The sequence below is a fragment of the Triturus cristatus genome, chromosome 2_1 (assembly GCF_964204655.1).
Source record: "Triturus cristatus chromosome 2_1, aTriCri1.1, whole genome shotgun sequence".
NCBI classification, from domain to species: Eukaryota; Metazoa; Chordata; class Amphibia; order Caudata; family Salamandridae; genus Triturus; species Triturus cristatus.
Window position 1 is genome coordinate 24,262,453 of NC_140581.1, and position 18,255 is coordinate 24,280,707.

Genomic DNA, 18,255 nt, shown 5'->3' on the forward strand with positions numbered 1-18,255 from the left:
ATTCGTCGACCGGCGCCAAAGTTATTCAAAATAGAATGTTGCGGATTTCCTATGGAAACGTGGTCCTAACTATAACTACCTACTGGCGACCGCCAGTAGGTAATATATATATATATTTTATCTACTGGTGGTCGCCAGTAGATAGTTATAGTTAGGACCGAGTTCCCATAGGAGATCTGAAAATTCTATTTTCAATAACTTTGGCGCCGGTTGACGAATCCTCGCGAAATTTTCAAAACTAATGGGGCGCTCCGCTCAGCTCCTACCCTGAAAGTCTCGGGGTGATTCGTCAAGCGGGGGCTGAGAAAAAAGGGGGGTCCCAAAACGCGTTTTCCCCATGCATTTTCCCATAGGACCTTTAGTCGAAGGTACAGCCCGAACGGCTGAACAGAATTACTTGAAATTTGGCAAAGAGGTAGTCCTCAGGTCAGGCATGTGCCTTTTGCATATATGGTGTCAATCTGTTCAGTAGTTCATGAGAAAATTGCAGTTAAAAGTACATAAATATCTATAGGCGCGCACAGTGCGCGCACCTTAACGTGCACAAGCGTAATTCTGATTGGTGGTTACATGTCAGTCAACATTCGAATCGGTCGAAATCAGGAAGTGTCGGCCGCCATTTTGTGTGTGACAGTGAAAAAGAAAGGTGGAGAACGTGAAAAGGGGGCAGGGTAGAGAGTTCCTGACCCCCTAGCCTTTGTCAGGGGGTCCCTGAAGGACCCCGAAGGGTGAAAAAAACATTTTTTTTTTTTCCAAAAAAATCGCGGGGTGAGCGCACCGAGAAAAAACTTTAAAAAAATAAAATTAACAGTTCAACTGTTTATAAGTTTATAGAAGATATTAACTATGCTGTTCAACTTTATCCAAATACAAAAAAAAAAAAAGCTGAGCCATTCCATATTACAGGATACAGTCAATCTATAACTATATACATAGGTAGTTTATTGTAAAATAGATATATAAAAAAAGATAATAATACATACATAATTTAGCATTTAAAAAACCTTACAAATTCACTTCAAAAACCATAGGTTTCACACATGTTATAGTTCGGAATTAGCATTTAAAAAACCTTGCAAATTCACTTATAAAACCATAGGTTTCACACATGTTATAGTTAGCTGGACATTTCACTCGTAAAAAACCATTGAAATTCCCCCGTTATAGTTAGTTCAGATAACTATAACTCGCGCGACCGCCACTCTATCATAAGGATGATGTCATCAGTGATGTCATGAGTGATGTCACTGACCATGTCATGAGTGATCTAATATGTGACGTCATCAGCCATGGATTGCGGTCGCTGTAGAGTCATAGGCTATGCATAGATTTGTGCACCCCCCCCCCCCACCCTCCCCTTTGCTTGCTCTAAACCCTAAAGCTTGGCCCCTGCAAATGAATAACTTAACTGCAAGCAGTGTGGCTCCGAGCAACCCCAGTTTCTTTTGAAACGCATTGGGACAATCTCTGATTTTGACCTCTCCACCCAGCCGGCCCTGTGCTGCTGGTGGTGTAGTTTTGGTACTCTCCTGACCCTTGCCCCTTGCTAACCTTAGCTCCAGAAGAGTGGAAATGTAAGTGTGCTACTTACCCGAGTAACCGCATTGTTTTCCTCCATAGGATAACAGTGTACTATTCAGATATTTTTATAAAATTTCAGTGGCTCTCCTTTTTGAGTTGTGTCTCCATTATTGATCAATGTTGTGCAATAAGTGTTTTAGACTACTCTGTGTCAAGCCTAAGGCAGCTCGCCCACACTACCACTAATAGAGCACTTTGGGTTTTGCATTGAACCCTGTACATTTTTGGGGAAACCCTGAACTCCGTGCACGGTATAACCACCTAGTGGCAGCATCATATAGACAGCCAGCTTCCTACACTCTGCTCTAGTACTGGCGGTTGAGGATGGCACAGGAGAGTCGGCCATACAGTATAAAGTAAGAGACTTGGCTCTAGGGCTGGCAGGATGGGAAGGCACAGGAAGCTGCCTGTAAAGTAAGAGCACTGGCTGAAGGGAGTGGTTTAGAAGCGCTGAATAGAAGGATTGACACAGTAGCAGTGATTTGAGCTTATTGTACAAAATCATGCTGAGGCCCTGGCTCTAATGAAAAGAGCAGCCATTTTGGAAGTGGCAGCTTTAGCTTTACCGATTGAGGAGTTCATGGACTCGTAACATGGAAGGAATGTGGTCAGTCACAGGATATTGCATACACTGGGAGTTCTGCTATGATGACTTAAGCAGGTAGCTGGTGGCAAAGCAGACATTATATACAATGGGGATCATAGAGGGTGGGAAACCATTTCCTTACCTGATCTTCTATGACTGTTTCGTAATGATATAGTCCTGGACTGAGCTGCCATCGACAGAACTCTCCCCGCCAGCCACGGGTGATCGTGCCTCCTCCAAACCCGCCCAGCGGGGCTCCTAGAAGAGTAGACACAAAAAAATGTTAAAGGAAAGGGGAAGGAACGAAGAACCTCTCTTGTTACGGAAAGGACTTAATCCACACCAAGGCATAATTCCCAGAGAGCTATGAGAAAACAACGCATAAGGCTCCGGTGAAGGAGGTGACATGCTAGTGAACGAGGCACTGATTTAAAGATGGGTGCCCACACAGCCTTTGACTGATACAGAGGATGGTCTGTTAGCAACAGAGAAGCACCCTGCCTACAAGGTCAGAGATAAGATCCCACGGCTATGGCTAGTTAAAGAAACATTCATTGACTGTAAAGTTAAGTAAAAAAAAAGATGATAACTAAACCGCAGACCAGGGGGTTATAAGTTTAAACTTCACATAAGTCTATGTTACTGCATTGTTCGATTTCCTGTACTGTGGGCCTATGCACTAACATTTTTGTACATGTGTTATGAACACCAGGGGTACTTTTAGAATGAGTAGCAAAGTTCTAATAGTGTGGCGCCAGAGAAGGGACAGCCACTTTCCAAATGTGGGTTAATCAATTTTCAAACTTGATGGCAGTTGGCAGGGTTGGTCAAAAATCTTCAAATTCACTTTGCTTACGGATGCCACATACTGGAAGTGTAGAAAGAACAATGGCTAAGAAACAACGAGAGAGTGAGGGAGAAATTGGTGGCCACTCTTAGTCCCCCAAAGTCATTATAATCAAAACAACGAAAGAGTGTGCCTAGGAATCATTGGTAGAGCACAAAAGCAGAAACCAAATAGGTTTCTTAATAAAGCCCTCACTCACCAACCTGGTTGGTGACATGCTTCATCATTGGGCCCCACCGGGAGAGGCCGAATGCCACCCCGGTGTGCTTCGACGCCAGAATTACTGCGGAGCAGGTTGTGAATGTAGTGGATAGTGGAAGTGATTTAAAAATGTCTAGTTTGTGTCAAAAAATGATTCTATTAAAAGCCAAACAGATATATAAAAACAAAGTGCGGGACGTCGAAGCTGAATAAATTGTTCAGCCAGGTCCCTTATAATATGGTCAACATGTTTCTGCCTATGTGTTCATTAAATTGTCACTCGTCAGGACCAGTAAAGGTGCGTGAAAACCTCGGCGGTATGGGCGCGCTAAGGCCGACCCTGACCGGAGGCATTAAATGTGAAAATACAAAAATTATTTATATATTAAAATATAAAAATAAGGTGACTCCCGCAATGGAGAGGAACCGAGTTTATTCTCAGTAAAAACATCAAATACACAGACAGACAAAGAGAGAGACAAACGAATAATGGTTAGACGTAGTCATCAGGGTTTGTCATCATGAGACATTCAAATGATTGTGCTCTACGTTGTGCCCTTAATCGATAACGCTGGTCATCTGTGCTGTTGTGATGACAGAAGAAATGCATACCAAACAACGAGATGCGATCTCTACACGCAAAATGAATAAAGAGTATGGAGAGCCCTGGACGTTGAATAGCACTAGCCATAATCCTATATGGTGAAAGTACTATACGCAACAGAAAGACACAGTGTTAGTGGGCACTGAAGACACATAAGGTACAAAAAGGGTCTCACATGAGGTGTAGTCACGATCTACACCATGGGTCTCGGGAGGGGGGTGGAAGCTCAATTGGCACACCCTGGGGATAAGGATACAGGAAAAGGTAGGAGGGAAAAAGGAATTAGGAGCAGAAAAGAAAGTCTTCGGAAAACTTATCTGTGATATCTGGATGTAGGACTCACGCCCGCTCAGCTAGGCACCCGCTTGGTACCTTTTAGATCCCTCTGTAACCGGACCCCGATGATAAAAGGGGCAGGAGAATCGGCATGTTTATAAAGAACTTCTCGCGCTGGAGTAGCGAGGCGGAAGGGGGCGTGTCATCACGTGACTAACGTGATGCGTGATGACCTCCAATCAGAAAGGCCGGAGTCGCGTAGACTGGCCAATAACGCTGTAGTGTAATGTTTACCAATCGGCAGTGGGGATTCAACGGAAAGCCCATTGTCACGGAAACGTAACGCTAGTGAGCGTCACCTTCAGATAAAAAAACTTTGTCGGGAAAAGATATTGCGCGCCCGTCAGCAGGTAATAAACAATGATGCACAATGGGCCGATCAGAGCTATTTGATGAATAGTTCTACGATTTTGCGCAACACAAGGAGGGGGGGGGGGGGGGGAGCGGCGGGGGGTGTGGGGGGGGGGAGGGGGGAGGGAATTAAGAATAATATGCCGAACACGGGCGGGAGCTACGTGTTCTGATCGGAGTGCAGGAATGGCACATAACACAGATAAAACTCTCAGGGCTCGTGCGAGGGGGAACAGGGAGAGAGGAAATGGTTCACGGCCCATCAGTGCTAAGACACAGACAGTGCCATGTGCCTTTGAGAAAAGGAATTGGGGCAGAAGGAAGTGAGGTCCCAGTGGACAAGGGAAATGGGGAGAGGAAAGGGGTCCTAACGTGGGCGCGGGAAGGGCGAAAATAAAAAAGGAAGACTATGTAAAATTTTAAAGGAAAGGAAAGGGATAGAGGGAAGGAAAGAGACAAAAAAGTCAGTGTCCCTTTAGAATGGTTGGCAAAAATGCCAAATATCATCTGATGATATCCAGGAGAGGAAGGGAATATCACTGAGAATGGGCACTCCCAGGCAAGGGTTCAGGCTGATGGTAGTCAGTCAGTGTTGCAACAATGGCCCCTAACGTCATGGAATAAAACAGTCATTTTTATTAATTTTCTTACGATTGATCCAATGATGGAACAGTGTGGGTGAACCCTGCCACATCATGAAAATATCATTTATGTATCGCTTCCGCAGTACAATATGGTCACATAAGGGATTGGATTGAGCCAAAATAATTTAGATTCAAGGTCATCCATAAATAGGATTGCAATTCAGTGCACTTTACTGTCGAAAAACTCTTTTTCGAACATGAAAATATTTTTTGTGTGGACTAACTTCATTAATGAAAAGATGAACGCAGTGGTAAAGTCATGCCTCCAATGTCCTGAGGGATATTTGTGTACTGTGATCATGTCTAAAGTCACCATCAGAAAAGTGGTCACATCAAAAAGCTGATCCTCGACTAAGTTAATAGAGTCCATACTATCCCTCAAGTAACTGTTTGTGAGCAGTAAATCCTTTAATAAGGAGATCTATGTACTCACCAGCTGGTTCCAATACAGACCCACAGCCAGACACAACTGATCCACCAGGAGGACAAATCTAAGGCACCGAAGTACATGTGTTTTAGCAGTCTATTAAGAGAATTTCATTTTAGCTCACAAAACCGGATTTCTCTCCTCCAAGGGCAACTCTTGGGTTTTCCTCCTCACTCCTCCGTGGAGGCGTCCTTGGAGAGTTTCCTATAGTGTTCCGCATTGGCTAGATGGAGGCGGATCTCAGAAGTATCGCTAGTTCTATTTGATCTACAATTCTGCTGACATCCGTTATCAGATCCAAGCCTCTGATCGGTCTCTCGAAATCCTCAATTTCTTCTAGTCACGGTCTGGAGTGCTCTAGAGCGGTGTTGGTGCCCAAGACCAGCCATTGCTTTCAGCATGCGACTCCAATGAGACTAAAACCGATCCTGTATTTCTTATCCTCAGTGAACAGACCTGATATATTTTTAGCTTTAAGTCCTAGTGGAATTGTGTCTGCCTTAAGGTATTCTGGTAGCATTTTACTATCATTTGCATGGAAATATATTTCTGTTCCCTCTTTAGCAACTGTACACCAATAATGGAGTCTCTATTAAAATCACAGTTGGTTTAATTTAGTCCTACGGTTTGTTTTTAATATTCCCTTTGTTCGATTTTCCCTGGTTCTAACACTGAACCACAATTATTGCTTGAACCTTGTTTTCACGACCTGGTCTCTGTAACTCTAAGATGTCCACCGCTCTGGGACTGTGGTATCAGTGCAACCCTCTTTCTTTGTTTACCATTCATCATGGCCGCCGCTCTTTAACCAGTCGACTGTGGTGTAATGACCGAGATGCCTTTGTCACATTGCTGGCTTCTCCTCTTGGAAGACTGGCCATGTGACCACGCCCGATCCAGCATTGCTAGTCGCTACAGTTTAATTGTATTTCACTCGGGCGGCTGGTTCAGGTATATCACCTCCCTCGAAGTGGCCTTCTATGCTCCCTTGCCACCTCCCCAGGCTTTGCCTTGGTCCTTAACTGGCATTGTTTTACCCACAGCCTTTTCCCCTTATTCATCCTGCCCTTTTCGGAGCCGAACTTCAACCGAGCCACCACACTTTACTGATTCAGGTATTTGTCTACGCTTTTGAGATTGCCCTGCCCAGGCAGCATTTTCACAAGCCCATTAGTTATATACCTTTATTGCTCCTAGATCTCCCATAACAATGTGTGGGCGTCCCCCGCATGTATGTGCTGCTTTTGTTACATGCTCTCAAGTGGTTGCATATTATGATGGTTGATTGTATATATGTGCCTACGTACATATTATTGTTATCATGTTTCCTTTGTTCTCTGTTACCCTCCCCTCCCATATCACATATAGAGTCATTTAGGGGCTTGTTTATTAGGAGGCCTGAGGAGGATCCCGCCATCAATGTGGATCAAAACACCGTGGACTAATGAGGCGAACCCAAGGACTTTTCAGGATTTAGGATCTAAAGGTCTTGGTGTCGTCTACTGAAAAAGCTTTGTGATACGCCACTGTTTCACATGACCACTTCTCTGAGCACCGTGCACAGACACTTTTCCACCTCATTCTCCATTGTGATGCATCGTTAGTTGAAAATCTGTAAATATACATGATTATTTAATCTCAAAAAATAATGACCACTTTATTTCCATGACATTTTGTTGCCATCAGGGCCCATTGTTCTTTCATCGTTCATTGGCACCCCCGGCCCCCAGCGATCACAGGGTGTCCCCGTTTAGCAGAACGTGCTGAAAGAGTCACATATAGAAATGTGCTGCTCAGGGCATTCGTAGCTCCAAGGCCAGGCTACTTAGCAAGCGCGGTACACATTCAAGATGGATGCACATCGTTCCAGCACTTGTCCAAGATGGAGAAGCATGTATCTTGAGCTCCTCATCAGCACAAACTCATCTGGTCCACTGAGCGGCCTGCCAAGGATGAAATACCAAAGCATGTTCATTGCATCCTAGAACGTAGGAGGATTTCAAGGGCCTTCTGATGGCCTTGCGTTATGCTCCTGTACTGGCCAGAATAATGCTGGCACAAAGGCCAAGTGCCAAGATTTCCAATACCTGCACGATGAACAGAGATCCCAATCGAGACAGGACCCGGAGACCACTGCTCGTAACCATAAGTCACTAACCACCCCATTATATAGCGGAATAACTGCTCTCCGCACATAGAATAAAGAGGTTTGTCACAGGAGGCCCCTTTCTAACTTCCCTGTATCATGGCCTCAGTTTGTAAGGTCTGTTTGCTTCAAACTCCATTCTAAATCCTTCTACAACCCCTGCTGTGACAGGAGGGTGGAATCAAGCGGTAGGTTCATGTGCCCGGGATCTAGATGAACACCTACCAGACACAACCTGGCACTAATGGCGCCTACAACAAACCGAGGCAGATCATCTGGGGGGGACTGCACTCCAACTCTTATTCTGTGATGTCGCCAGAGGGCAACACACAAAAGAACACAACCTCCCTGAACACGTGCTTTTGATTCTGACCACGGACAGTCTCAGAAGACGAACCCGCTCGTGGGTTCAAAATGTATTATTACAACTTCATCACAAGGGAATACGTCCAATAACGGGGAACACGGTTTACAGAGGGAGTACTATTAACAAGCATTGGCATAGCCAATAGGTCTCGCCTTTGGGACCTTATAACTGTTTAGTTATGCAGCACAATATCCTTGGTGCAACAACATCAACTGGTGCATGGCTAAGCACTTATAAGGTACCAAAGGCGAGACCTATTGGCTATGCCAATGCTAGTTTAATCTGTGATAGGTTACCTTTTCCATACCACACATTTGCGTGCCATCTGTTAGAGTTGAGTCCGAAAGTAACATCGAAAAGATTAAAAATTGAATCTATTCAATGTCTTTGCAACATTAGACCAACCAACACTCTATGTGGGTCATTGCAATATGTTGCTGTGCGGCTGATTTCTGCTGCTGTCTCTTCAAAGAAAAAAAAAAGCTTGCCAGAAGCCGGGCTTGCACAAACAGCTGACGCGGTTGTTCCTGTGCCAGCTGGTAAGATTACCGATTGAAGAAGGGTCGCAAATGATAGCGCTGTTCTGTTTTAAGATTTTTTTTTTTTTTGAAAAACCTTTATTCTTGAAAACATGGACACAGCTATTTAGCCGACATCCCGGAGGTTCGGCAGCTTTGAGAAAGCAAACAAGGAAACGTCCACAGTGCATAGAGGAGAAGCAAAAAAGGTTCTATTTTAAATAAACACAAACTCACACAAAACCCCAGCAAGGCGAATGACACTGAATACCACTGGTGATTGCCCCTCAGGGGAGAGCAGACCCCCGTCGTCTAACAGTCACAACTCTGTGTTAAGAGGAAAAAGGGGGGAAAAGCAGAGGCCCAAAAAGTCAATTATCAATCAGATACATATACAAACGCTGGAAAGAATGTTAAGGAGAGAGTTGTTCATCAGGGGGATCCAAATCAGGGGCAAGACATATGCCACCCCTATACTGGTTCCACCTCCCCCAAATGGCATGCCACTTCCGGGGGCGCCCTCTAGCACAATATACTGTCTTTTCCCTCAGCATACTCCAGTCCATGTTTTCTTTCCACGCAGTCAATGTGGGGGGACCCGCTGAGCCCCACAGGCGCGCGATGTCTCGCTTAGCCACCATATTACCCAGGGTCACCCACTGGGTCTGTCCCACATCGTGATCGGTAGGCCCCCAAACATTCAGGAGACAGCACCGTGCCTCCGGCTGCATAACAATGCCCGTCACCTCCCCCATCACCGTATGGACTCTCCTCCAGAATTCCCTGATAACGCCACATTCCCAAATGATATGCATAAAGGTACCCACCATACCGCATCCCCTCCTACATAAACCCTCCTCCGGGAATCCCATACGAACCAGCCTAGGCCCCGTGACATAGGTTCTGTGGAGTATTTTGAGCTGCACCAGCCTCAGTCGTGATGGGATCGCGACCTCCTTAGGAGAGGAGACCGCAGACTGCCAATCCTCATCATCCAGTTCGAGCCCGTCCCTAGTCCACTGGTCCCTCAGCCCCAACAGCAGGTCCGCCCGAACGTTTATCAATTTCTTATATATGAGAGAAATCGTACTCTCCGGCATATGGCCGTCGAGGATCCGATCCTCCAATGGAGAGGACTCAGGCACCTTCTCTCCGTCTACGAGAACTGATCGCAGGGCATGACGCACTTGAACATAGCGGAAGAACTCGGATTTCCCCAACTCATACTCCTGCTGCAGCTCTTCAAAGGACTTCACCCTCCCCTTAATCAGCAAATCTCCAACCCTGGAGACTCCAATCAAGTCCCATTTATCAAAACCTTTCGTATGCCAGAGCCTCCCCAATTTGTCAGATTCAAACAACGGGGTAGCTAGGGTGAGCCTATCCTTCCAGCCCAACGAGTCAGTCGCCAACCTCCAGACACGCACCGCCACCCCCGTAGGCCCCGTGAGGGACGAGTCCAGTGCCCGAGAGTACAGAGCTCTATGATAATTACCGCCGCGCAGCAACCATCGGTCCATGGCATAACCGGGGCTTAGAGCCGGACCATAGAAACCATGATTAATCGCGCTCAACTGGGTGGCCCAATAATAGCGTCGAATGTCCGGAAGCGCAATACTCGGTTTTAAGATTTACACAATTTACGACATTGTTGAATTCTGTTCATAATAGTGTACTGAAAGAGAGTGGCATGTCCTGCATTTAAAGAAAAAAATAGATGATGGATTTGCATTAAGGTAAAAGCATAGCTGGTCGTTGCAGCATACACAATGTTGTGTAAACAATGTATGTTAATGTTGCCTCTGGGGTATTTTGTGAAAAATGCTGAATTGTCGATGCTTGGATTAGCATGGTGTAAGTTGCCCGTGGAAGAGAAAGGAAGTATAGAGGCCGAGCAATGTGTGTTAAGTGAGAGACACCAACCCCCCCCCCCCCCCGGCTCTCGTGCACTCTGCCCTTGGCGCGCGGCCTCTCTTACGTATACTTATATTTCTCTTCGCTAGCCTTGCCTGCAAAACGAGCTGCCTCGTGAACCAAGAAGACCAGCTGTGAAAGTAAGCAGGGCGCATAGCTTTAGAAGCCTTCTGAGGCAACTGCACGGGGGGGGGGGGGGGGCACCTTGCTTCAAAATAACTCGTTAATAATTTAGCTTCCATCAGGTTTTTATGCTCGGTAGTTTCCATACTTTCTACAGAGGCCGGGGAAAAGATAAGTGAACCAGTTTTCCTCAGCTCCGATAAGTGTGACTCGCCACGTGTCTAACTAGATATCTTGTCCACTATGGAAATGCGGGGGCGTCCACAGACCACGTTGGTGCGTAAAGTATGGGAACTGTGATGCGGCAAGCAATGTAGGCGGTGCCGGAGACGTGCAAATAGTGGTGAGGAATAGTTACGTGTTCTTTATAGTGGTATGAAGTCCCTGGCTGCAACTTGAAGCACTATGAATATGCAGGTTATTATTTTATAACGGGTATGACGCACATTATTAGATTCGTTTTCACCAAATATGTACAGAAAATTAGACTTTACGAAAAAGCAAGTGCTTTCAAAATGTACCCTGATGCAAACCTCAAGGTGAAGGCGGCTTACCTGACAACATGTCTGTTCCAAGACACAGTGTAGCTTACAAATAAGCGGCCGTGAAAGTGAAAGCAATTGCGATCAAACATCAAAGCGGCCGTGCGGCCGCGAAAGTAATCGTGGTCAAGCGCCGCGCGCATATGCACTGTAGCTCTAGGCTGGCCTGGTAGCACTTTTTGGAGCCCTCTCAATAAGTCTCGCCAGAGCAGCGCATGCGCTGGCTCAGGCGAGACCTAAAAAGGAGCGCTTTTCATGGATCTCTTCTTGCCACCCCACTTTACATTGGAGTTCAGTGCGGAAGGCACATTTACAACCACAAGCCCAGCTCACAAAGGGACATCTTTGGGGGCTGAAGATAGGGATGTTGCTCAAGACGACTTGTGTGGTCGGGGCATCGATTCTCCCCTAAACAGTGTCTAAGTGCTTCTCCTGCATGTCACTCAGACCACTCTACCTGCACTGTTCGAGCCCAAAGCGGAGCTCAGCTATAAAAACAACCAGCTTCAGCAGGCAATTCAAGTGAGATTTATCAAATTAGGAGCACTGGAAGCGAGACTCAAAATCAAACTGGGCTATGAAACATAAAAACACACAGTGACTCTTGGCTACAAATTAAAGAAAAACAATAAAACTAATATGTGTGTGTAGAAAAACAACATATGTACAAAAGTAAAGTCAAACATTGCTGTACTGCAGACCAAGTATGATCAGGTGAAAAAACAAGATGGGTACAGACCCCTCACAGGCCCTCGTGTGTCCCACTGAGCAGACGTGAAGCTTTGGGAAGTTTACATTGTGTTAGTTCAAGCATGGCTAGTGCTGTTTGGAGTTCGTTTACAGAATCAAATGTTTGTTTTATTGAAACGATCTTACTTCATCGACTAACAAGTCTCTCTATCTCTTGGTGTAGCCCATGGACCCACGTAGCTTCCTAACCCCATAGTCAAGTCAAGAATGCCCACCTGTGCCAGAGGAAGAAGGTAGGCTGGGGGTTCTAAACTAGCTAGGGGAATGATGTGCCGTCCTGAGCAGCTATAAAAGAGGGGCACATATTCTAGGTCACTAAGCAGGTTGCGGGGTGGCCAGCACTGGGTGCATCACCTCTACAACATCCAGAGGAATCTCCCAACCCTGCTTCAGTCTGCACCAGTCACTGACAGCACAACCAATGACACTACACAGGCAAGTGCAAGAGCAGGGTCTGAACGGATAAGAGCACGCAGAGTCCACACCAAAAATCAATGCAAGATGGGACCCGGTCTAAAGAGTGAGTTAAGGATCTCCTTCAGCACGACGCTGTAAGAGGAAGAACTCCCAGATCACCGTTCAGAAAGGGTCAACACACCGAAGCAACAAGGCAGCTCTAGAACAGCAAAAGCTGCCAGGCCTGAGCGAAGACAGCAGGTGCCAACACATACCAGCCCAAATCCTCCGCCTTACCGTAGATCTGGCGCAGTGGGATGGAATTCAGCATGTCAATAAATGGAGCCTTCTTCTCCACATAGGTCTTTCGGAACCACCAGAACAGATATCTGCGCAATGAGAGAAACAAGGAAAATCTTAAAACAGGGAACTATATAATGAAGGTCCTCAAAAGAATCAGGTATTATGTATGGCAGCCATCCTGGAAGAATGACCCTCCAAAGAGAATGCAACGCTGGGACATCAGGAGAGAGCGAATAAGCATCATTATAACTCTTTCACATGGAGAACACAGGAGCTTTACCAGGAGGTGTTTCCAGCATCCACCCACCTGCACTGGGTCAAGACACAAGAGGGAGGCAGGTTGGCACAGTTCTCAAGGCCATCAAGAAATTTCAGCCTCATTCACGCCTGCTCAAGATTACAAATAAAAGTGACAGAAATGGAGTTGTACAGGGTCGAATGGGACGCAGGTTCTCCACCGTCCACTGAGCCACGGGGGCCAATTCAGAGTAGGTGGAAAAGGACTACAGGAGTGGGTGGCAGCAGCGGGCCATGAGATAGTACAAGGGCAGGAGGCAGCAGCAGACCATGAGACAGTACAAGATCATGAGGCAGCAGCGGGCCATGAGACAGTACAAGATCATGAGGCAGCAGCGGGCCATGAGACAGTACAAGAGCACAAGGCAGCAGCGGCCACGAGACAGTACAAGATCATGAGGCAGCAGCGGGCCATGAGATAGTACAAGGGCAGGAGGCAGCAGCAGACCATGAGACAGTACAAGACCATGTGACAGTACAAGATCATGAGGCAGCAGCGGGCCATGAGACAGTACAAGAGCACAAGGCAGCAGCGGCCACAAGACAGTACAAGATCATGAGGCAGCAGCGGGCCATGAGATAGTACAAGGGCAGGAGGCAGCAGCAGACCATGAGACAGTACAAGACCATGAGACAGTACAAGATCATGAGGCAGCAGCGGGCCTTGAGACAGTACAAGAGCATGAGGCAGCAGCGGCTATGAGACAGTACAAGAGCATAAGGCAGCAGCGGCCATGAGACAGTACAAGAGCATGAGGCAGCAGCGGCCATGAGACAGTACAAGAGCATTAGGCAGCAGCGGCCACGAGACGGTACAAGATCATGAGGCAGCAGCGGGCCATGAGATAGTACAAGGGCAGGAGGCAGCAGCAGACCATGAGACAGTACAAGATCATGAGGCAGCAGCGGGCCATGAGACAGTACAAGATCATGAGGCAGCAGCGGGCCATGAGACAGTACAAGAGCACAAGGCAGCAGCGGCCACGAGACGGTACAAGATCATGAGGCAGCAGCGGGCCATGAGATAGTACAAGGGCAGGAGGCAGCAGCAGACCATGAGACAGTACAAGACCATGAGACAGTACAAGATCATGAGGCAGCAGCGGGCCATGAGACAGTACAAGAGCACAAGGCAGCAGCGGCCACAAGACAGTACAAGATCATGAGGCAGCAGCGGGCCATGAGATAGTACAAGGGCAGGAGGCAGCAGCAGACCATGAGACAGTACAAGATCATGAGGCAGCAGCGGGCCATGAGACAGTACAAGAGCCCAAGGCAGCAGCGGCCACGAGACATTACAAGATCATGAGGCTGCAACCGGCCATGAGAGAGTACAAGCACAGGAGGCAGCAGCAGACCAGGAGGCAGTACAAGATCATGAGGCAGCAGCGGGCCATGAGACAGTACAAGAGCACAAGGCAGCAGCGGCCACGAGACGGTTCAAGATCATGAGGCAGCAGCGGGCCTTGAGACAGTACAAGAGCATAAGGCAGCAGCGGCCATGAGACAGTACAAGAGCATGAGGCAGCAGCGGCCATGAGACAGTACAAGAGCATTAGGCAGCAGCGGGCCATGAGACACCTTTACTTCTTCCCCATACTTTTACATTTGTTCTGCATGTCATTTTGACCTTCATCAGAGCCCCCTGCCCTTCTGCAGAGTTAGGAGGCAGCCCCTTACAGATTACCCAGTGAGGCAAGCCTGGGAAGTTAATGGCAGCCATCTACTGCAAATCAGATAAGGGTGTGTTGGCAAAAATAAGATACGCATGGGCGAAATTTGAATTACGCCGGGATAATTGACGCAATTTTGGTAAATTCAAGTGTAAATAAATGATGGCAAAATACTGATATTATGCCATTATGTCATGTTGTGTAATGAGACTCTTTTTCGGGGAAAAATTGTAACTCAAGATGAACAGGTTGGGTCATTTTTAAGAGCGAGTGGCAGTGTTTTGAACAGCAGCAACAATTCCTTTAAAGCTGGTAGTCAACAAACATTTCAGATAGATTTTTTACCCAAGCAGACCATTCAGGCAATCTATGAGAATAAACCTACAAGTCCGAAAGTAAATGACAGCGTTTTGAAAGCAAGCGACAGGAAATCAACTTGAAATGACAGTTTTGGGTTGAATTTTTACCATAACGAACAGTTCAGATAATTTTTTTGAGTGCAAGATCAATTTTGCTGAATTCCACAGAATTTTGTGGTAATGTAACAGAGTAACACTCCAGCAAATCACGCATGCTTCGTACACCCCTACAATTAATACTGGATCACACACAGTCTCACCAAAGTAGCGATCAGGGTTTCACCCCATGGTTGCATATTCTAATCAAGGCAAGGCTGTGCACTTCTTAACACTTCAAAGGTGGAGAAAACAGTCAGTATAACAACAAAACAGTTGTTTTCTGTACAACACACCATGAAGCCTTTTGCTGTCACCGTTGGATCTACAAATAAATCAATAACAAGTCACCAGCATCCACTGTGCATCCTCTTGAGCCAACATACAGACACTGCGTTACCGCAGTAATTTCCATGCATCCTCGCGAGCAGACGTACAGACACTGCATTCCAGCAGTAATCTGCACCCGCCATGCATTCCCTCAAACTGAGGTGCAGACACTGCATTTTGGCATTAACCCGCAGCCACCATGCATCCTCCCAAGCGAACAATACACTGCAGCCACCATGCATCCTCCCAAGCGGACATACACACTGCATTCCTGCAGCCACCATGCATGCTCCCGAGTGGACGACCAGACACTGCGTTCCAGCAGTAACCAGCATCCACCATGCATCCTCCCAAACTGACATAGAGACACTGAGTTCCAGGAGTAACCAGCATGCACCATGCAGCCTCCTGAGTAGACTGCATTCTGGCAGTAACCTGCAGCCACCATGCATCCTCCCAAGCGGCCATGCACAGACTGCATTCCATCAGCCCCCATGCATCTTCCCAATTAGACATGCACACACTGCATCCGGCAGTAAGCTTCAGCCACCATGCATCCTCCAGAGCGGACGTACAGACCCTGTATACCAGAAGTAACCTGCAGCCACCATGCATCCTCCCAAGCGGACATACACACACTGCATTCCCACAGTAATCTGCAGCCACTATGCACCCTCCAGAGCGGACGTACACATACTGCATTCGCAGTAACCAGCAGCCACCAGGCATCCTCCTAAGAAGTGTCGGAGGGATGGGCAGAAACAGAAGCGTGGAGGCCGTATAGGGTTGATAGTGAGGATTTTATGGTCAGAATAGTAGAGGTAGACAAGGTCACAGAGCAAAGGATGTTTATAGAGTCTTGACTTCTAGGGTGTGCTCTTCGATATACAGCCGTAAAAAGAAGGTCTTCGGTTACAATGCTTCTCTTCTCTCTGTCCCTCCCTCTCTCCGGTTATGGTGGTCCAGAAGAGGGCTTCCCAGGAGGTTCTCAAGGCAGGTTCACCCCAAAAGAGGAAAGAGGGACAATAGGTACCCTTATATTGTAGTTTTTATGTCTACCACCACACCCAGGTGAAAATGTGCCAGTTGTAGGGTATTAGCAATAGAAGGCTGTGCTGGAAGCACGGTCCCTCCCCTCAGGGTCCTTCTCTTACTTTCCCCTTTACATCGCGAGAGTGGTGTGGTGAGAAAAATGAAAAATATGTGCACGTCAAGATTTACAAGGCGGTCAAGGTCCGGAAACTGGGGTTACGAGAAGGAAAATGGGACACATGATTGGGTGCTGCATTAGTGCAGGTCGCGCTGTCATTGTGCAGTGTTTTTAAAAGTACCAGTTTTTGTATTTTCGTTTTTTTCTTGGATTCCCCCTGTTTTTATTGTTCTTCTGCCTGGGTACTCGTCCCCTCACTTGCATTTAAAATCTGGAAAGCGCACCGCCGTTTGGCGGGTCCGGGTCCCGGGGTTGGACTCTTGTGGGCGCCATTTTGGCTTGGGGTGGTGGAGATTTAGGCGGGCGCCATCTTGGAGCGTCCCCACGCTCGAGCTCTTTATTGTGACGCCTACTTAAAGTCGTCCTCTCCCGCGCAGCGGGACCGCGCAGTGGGACCGCGCAGTGGGACGCCATCGCTTAGCCGGAGTTGTGCCAGAGTCCTGCCCGTCTGCGCTCGTCCGCGTCGAGGAAGCGTGAGCGGGGCCTGGACTCTGGCAGTTAGTCATCATACCATCGTAGCATCATGCAGAATACCTTGACGCTCAGGTACAATCGTGCCGCTTTGCTTTCTATTAGAGAGAGGCGTACGGTGTGTGCTCAAGACTCTGTGCACCCGCTGTCGGGTCCCTACGACTGTGCCTGTGGCAGTTTGTCACTTGATACCCTGTCTGGGGTGCGCGCTGTAGAAAGGAATGCCCCTAATACACGTACTAATATCTTTGAGCGTGTACTTCGCATCTGGAGTCTGAACGTGAGATCGTTGGTCAAGCACCATCAGTGCTTACGTGACATCTTCGAAAAGGACTCTCCTGACCTTATCTTCCTCACTGAGACTTGGCTTCAGGATGCGGATACTGCAATACTCAATCTGGCATTCCCTTCTAATTATACAGTGTTCACTCTTAATCGCACTTCTAGAGGGGGTGGCATACCTATGGTGATAAAATCCTGCTTCCCGGCTGATTGGAAAGCTCTTGATTTACCAGCGTGTGAGAGCGCTTCTTTTAAGGTAGCTTTCAGTCATCAGTTTACACTTAGTGGTATGCTTATATATCGTCCGCCAGGGAATGACACTGTCTTCAAGGCCGCTCTTACTGACGTGGTCAGCTCTTTAGCCCCGAGATGTGCCAATTTTAACATCGTAGGTGACCTTAATATCCATTTTGATCAGAGGTCATCAACACCTATTAATACCTTGTTAGCGGATCTTGAAGCCATGCAAATGACCCAGCTAGTTTCCTCCCCTACCCACATTGGAGGTCATATCCTTGACCCCTTCTTTACCACACTGGAGCGGGTTAGGGTCTCTGACCCGATGGCGGTAGGTTGGTCGGACCATCTGCTGGTTAAAGTTTCATGCCCTATAGATGATCCTCAATTTATACCTGTGGATAGACTGCTCCTTAAAAGAAATTGGCACAAGCTCAAACTGGAGGAGTTTTATAAGATCTTGGAGGCACAGCCCCTGGGCAATCTGCTGAACGTGGAACAAGGATATGAGCAGTTTTGTAACTGGGTCCTAGCCGCCCTTGACTCTCTTATACCGATGCGCTGGTCGAAATGCCATGCTAAAGTTCCCAGCCCATGGTATAATGATACTCTTGCCGAGCTTAAGAGAACGTGCCGGCAAGCTGAGAGGGCGTGGCGGAAATCC

The 18,255-nt window shown here is 47.3% G+C and overlaps 1 protein-coding gene across 4 annotated transcripts in view; it reads right to left on the bottom strand.

Moving 5' to 3' along the window:
- The window catches only part of GBA2 (glucosylceramidase beta 2), a 258,273-nt gene that overhangs the window by 153,846 nt on the left and 86,172 nt on the right, over positions 1-18,255 (bottom strand). For all 4 annotated transcript variants that reach the window (XR_014969056.1, XM_085627706.1, XM_085627707.1 and 1 more), the window contains 2 exons: positions 12,631-12,722; positions 2,310-2,425 (listed from right to left, as the gene is read on the bottom strand). Coding sequence is in view for 3 of the 4 variants with exons in the window: in XM_085627706.1 (XP_085483832.1) it covers positions 2,310-2,425; positions 12,631-12,722 (208 nt within the window). In the remaining variant the exon portion in view is untranslated. The remainder of the gene's footprint in view (positions 1-2,309; positions 2,426-12,630; positions 12,723-18,255) is intronic.